A 5000-nucleotide genomic window follows, 5' to 3' on the forward strand; every position below is an offset into this window, starting at 1 on the left:
CACACACACCATTGTAAATACAACCCATATTTATGCTTATTTATTTTATCTTGTGTCCTTTAACCATTTGTACATTGTTAAAACACGGTATATATATATAATATGACATTTATAATGTCTTTATTGTTTTGCAACTTCTCTATGTGCAATGTTTACTGTTAATTTTTATTGTTTATTTCACTTTATATATTCACTTTATATATTATCTACCTCACTTGCTTTGGCAATGTTAACACATGTTTCCCATGCCAATAAAGCCCTTGAATTGAATTGAGATAGAGATAGAGAGGGAGAGAGACAGAGATGGATACAGACCTGGAGAGAGAAGATAACCACGGTGAAGCAGACAACAGCAGTGATGCCCACGGCCATGATGACTGAGTCAGTGTCGTAGAAACTAGCTATCATCCCCACCATGTAGGACATAGCCAGGGTCAGGATGGACTGGAAACACCAGAGGGAAGGGAGTCATGCAACCTCTTTTACAACTTCAACAATACTTATGCAACTTTCTATGTAGAAGTGCACATATCAACGCACACTTATAGTGAATAGGACATCATTTTTCTTCTTCAATTAGATAAATGTACAGAACCGGCCCATAAAGTATAGCGACGCATACTATTCTTCATTAAGCATGCTTTTTAGTCCACGTAAAGGCTTAATCTGAGTTTAGAAAACAGGCCCATACAGTACATGATTATATAATGGTAATAATGGCCATTGAAATGAGACAGGTCTTATTAACTTACTAGTGCAATCAGGTTCCATGGATGTTTACGGCGAAACTCCCCACAGCAGCTGATGGTGATGAGAGAGACGAAGAAGATGCCATAGGACACCCAGTAGGTCCATGTGTTGGCCCTGACAAACACTTTGATTTCCTCCACAAAGGTGAAGACAGCCACAAAGGTGAATGTTACCATCAGCTGGACGGTCAACACCATGAAGACCTGTAGGTGGACAAGGAGACAGAGACTATTAGATACAGGATACACACACTACTAGAATTCCAACTAAGTAGACTCTGGGGATTGCTCTTTAAAAAACAGTTTGAAGACATTGTGTTTGATTATTATGATGGCTATACAGATGCATGTACAACCATTTTATCTTAAGTTAATATTTTATCTTTAGTTCAAGTTTGCTTGAGGTCCTGATTTGGAGCCTCTTGTCGTCCAGGTTGTCCCTTACTTTCCGGATGAAGGCTCGTCTTATGGTCTTGTCGTCCAGTCCAGAGCCAAGAGAGAAGGAACTATTGTCACTGAAGGCCGGGGGTTGATCATCGCTGTGGTAACCAGTGTTTGGGTCTGGGAGAAAAGACAGACTCAATGCAATGCACATCAGACCACCAACACTTCCAATGTCCCTTTCTATCTATCAATGAATGACAACACACATCAGACCACCAACACTTCCAATGTCCCTTTCTATCTATCAATGAATGACAACACACATCAGACCACCAACACTTCCAATGTCCCTTTCTATCTATCAATGAATGATAACACACATCAGACCACCAACACTTCCAATGTCCCTTTCTATCTATCAATGAATGATAACACACATCAGACCACCAACACTTCCAATGTCCCTTTCTATCTATCAATGAATGATAACACACATCAGACCACCAACACTTCCAATGTCCCTTTCTATCTATCAATGAATGATAACACACATCAGACCACCAACACTTCCAATGTCCCTTTCTATCTATCAATGAATGATAACACACATCAGACCACCAACACTTCCAATGTCCCTTTCTATCTATCAATGAATGATAACACACATCAGACCACCAACACTTCCAATGTCCCTTTCTATCTATCAATGAATGACAACACACATCAGACCACCAACACTTCCAATGTCCCTTTCTATCTATCAATGAATGATAACACACATCAGACCACCAACACTTCCAATGTCCCTTTCTATCTATCAATGAATGACAACACACATCAGTCCCTTTCTATCTATCAATGAATGACAACACACATCAGACTACCAACACTTCCAATGTCCCTTTCTATCTATCAATGAATGACAACACACACAGACCACCAACACTTCCAATGCCCCTTTCTATCTATCAATGAATGATAACACACATCAGACTACCAACACTTCCAATGCCCCTTTCTATCTATCAATGAATGATAACACACACAGACTACCAACACTTCCAATGTCCCTTTCTATCTATCAATGAATGATAACACACATCAGACCACCAACACTTCCAATGTCCCTTTCTATCTATCAATGAATGACAACACACATCAGACCACCAACACTTCCAATGTCCCTTTCTATCTATCAATGAATGATAACACACATCAGACCACCAACACTTCCAATGTCCCTTTCTATCTATCAATGAATGATAACACACATCAGACCACCAACACTTCCAATGTCCCTTTCTATCTATCAATGAATGACAACACACATCAGACCACCAACACTTCCAATGTCCCTTTCTATCTATCAATGAATGATAACACACATCAGACCACCAACACTTCCAATGTCCCTTTCTATCTATCAATGAATGACAACACACATCAGACCACCAACACTTCCAATGTCCCTTTCTATCTATCAATGAATGATAACACACATCAGACCACCAACAATGTCCCTTCCAATGTCCCTTTCTATCTATCAATGAATGACAACACACATCAGACCACCAACACTTCCAATGTCCCTTTCTATCTATCAATGAATGATAACACACATCAGACCACCAACATGTCCCTTCTATCTATCAATGAATGATAACAATGCCCCTTTCTATCTATCAATGAATGATAACACACATCAGACCACCAACACTTCCAATGAATGTCCCTTTCTATCTATCAATGAATGATAACACACATCAGACCACCAACACTTCCAATGTCCCTTTCTATCTATCAATGAATGATAACACACATCAGACCACCAACACTTCCAATGTCCCTTTCTATCTATCAATGAATGACAACACACATCAGACCACCAACACTTCCAATGTCCCTTTCTATCTATCAATGAATGATAACACACATCAGACCACCAACACTTCCAATGCCCCTTTCTATCTATCAATGAATGATAACACACATCAGACCACCAACACTTCCAATGTCCCTTTCTATCTATCAATGAATGATAACACACACAGACTACCAACACTTCCAATGTCCCTTTCTATCTATCAATGAATGATAACACACATCAGACCACCAACACTTCCAATGTCCCTTTCTATCTATCAATGAATGATAACACACATCAGACCACCAACACTTCCAATGTCCCTTTCTATCTATCAATGAATGATAACACACATCAGACCACCAACACTTCCAATGTCCCTTTCTATCTATCAATGAATGACAACACACATCAGACCACCAACACTTCCAATGTCCCTTTCTATCTATCAATGAATGATAACACACATCAGACCACCAACACTTCCAATGTCCCTTTCTATCTATCAATGAATGATAACACACATCAGACCACCAACACTTCCAATGTCCCTTTCTATCTATCAATGAATGACAACACACATCAGACCACCAACACTTCCAATGTCCCTTTCTATCTATCAATGAATGATAACACACATCAGACCACCAACACTTCCAATGTCCCTTTCTATCTATCAATGAATGATAACACACATCAGACCACCAACACTTCCAATGTCCCTTTCTATCTATCAATGAATGATAACAATGTCCCTTTCACATCAGACCACCAACACTTCCAATGTCCCTTTCTATCTATCAATGAATGATAACACACATCAGACCACCAACACTTCCAATGTCCCTTTCTATCTATCAATGAATGATAACACACATCAGACCACCAACACTTCCAATGTCCCTTTCTATCTATCAATGAATGATAACACACATCAGACCACCAACACTTCTATCAATGAATGATAACACACATCAGACCACCAACACCCTTTCTATCTATCAATGAATGATAACACACATCAGACCACCAACACTTCCAATGTCCCTTTCTATCTATCAATGAATGATAACACACATCAGACCACCAACACTTCCAATGTCCCTTTCTATCTATCAATGAATGACAACACACATCAGACCACCAACACTTCCAATGTCCCTTTCTATCTATCAATGAATGATAACACACATCAGACCACCAACACTTCCAATGCCCCTTTCTATCTATCAATGAATGATAACACACATCAGACCACCAACACTTCCAATGTCCCTTTCTATCTATCAATGAATGATAACACACATCAGACCACCAACACTTCCAATGTCCCTTTCTATCTATCAATGAATGACAACACACATCAGACACCAACCAACACTTCCAATGTCCCTTTCTATCTATCAATGAATGATAACACACATCAGACCACCAACACTTCCAATGTCCCTTTCTATCTATCAATGAATGATAACACACATCAGACCACCAACACTTCCAATGTCCCTTTCTATCTATCAATGAATGATAACACACATCAGACCACCAACACTTCCAATGTCCCTTTCTATCTATCAATGAATGACAACACACATCAGACCACCAACACTTCCAATGTCCCTTTCTATCTATCAATGAATGACAACACACATCAGACCACCAACACTTCCAATGTCCCTTTCTATCTATCCAACACATCAGACCACCAACACTTCCCTTTCTATCTATCAATGAATGATAACACACATCAGACCACCAACACTTCCAATGTCCCTTTCTATCTATCAATGAATGATAACACACATCAGACCACCAACACTTCCAATGTCCCTTTCTATCTATCAATGAATGATAACACACATCAGACCACCAACACTTCCAATGCCCCTTTCTATCTATCAATGAATGATAACACACATCAGACCACCAACACTTCCAATGCCCCTTTCTATCTATCAATGAATGACAACACACATCAGACCACCAACACTTCCAATGTCCCT

General features: G+C 39.4%; 1 protein-coding gene across 1 annotated transcript in view; it reads right to left on the reverse strand.

The window, feature by feature from the left end:
- Positions 1 to 180: 180 nt before the first annotated feature.
- Positions 181 to 5000, reverse strand: part of LOC118381740 (protein lifeguard 1-like) — a 12324-nt gene continuing 7504 nt past the window's right edge. The window contains exons 3-5 of the mRNA XM_052503966.1: positions 1195 to 1310; positions 753 to 953; positions 181 to 444 (exon numbers count right to left, since the gene is read on the reverse strand). Of these exons, the coding sequence (XP_052359926.1) occupies positions 196 to 444; positions 753 to 953; positions 1195 to 1310 (566 nt within the window). The 3' untranslated portion in view covers positions 181 to 195. The remainder of the gene's footprint in view (positions 445 to 752; positions 954 to 1194; positions 1311 to 5000) is intronic.

The sequence above is a fragment of the Oncorhynchus keta genome, unplaced genomic scaffold (assembly GCF_023373465.1).
Source record: "Oncorhynchus keta strain PuntledgeMale-10-30-2019 unplaced genomic scaffold, Oket_V2 Un_contig_18577_pilon_pilon, whole genome shotgun sequence".
In the NCBI taxonomy this organism is placed as follows: Eukaryota; Metazoa; Chordata; class Actinopteri; order Salmoniformes; family Salmonidae; genus Oncorhynchus; species Oncorhynchus keta.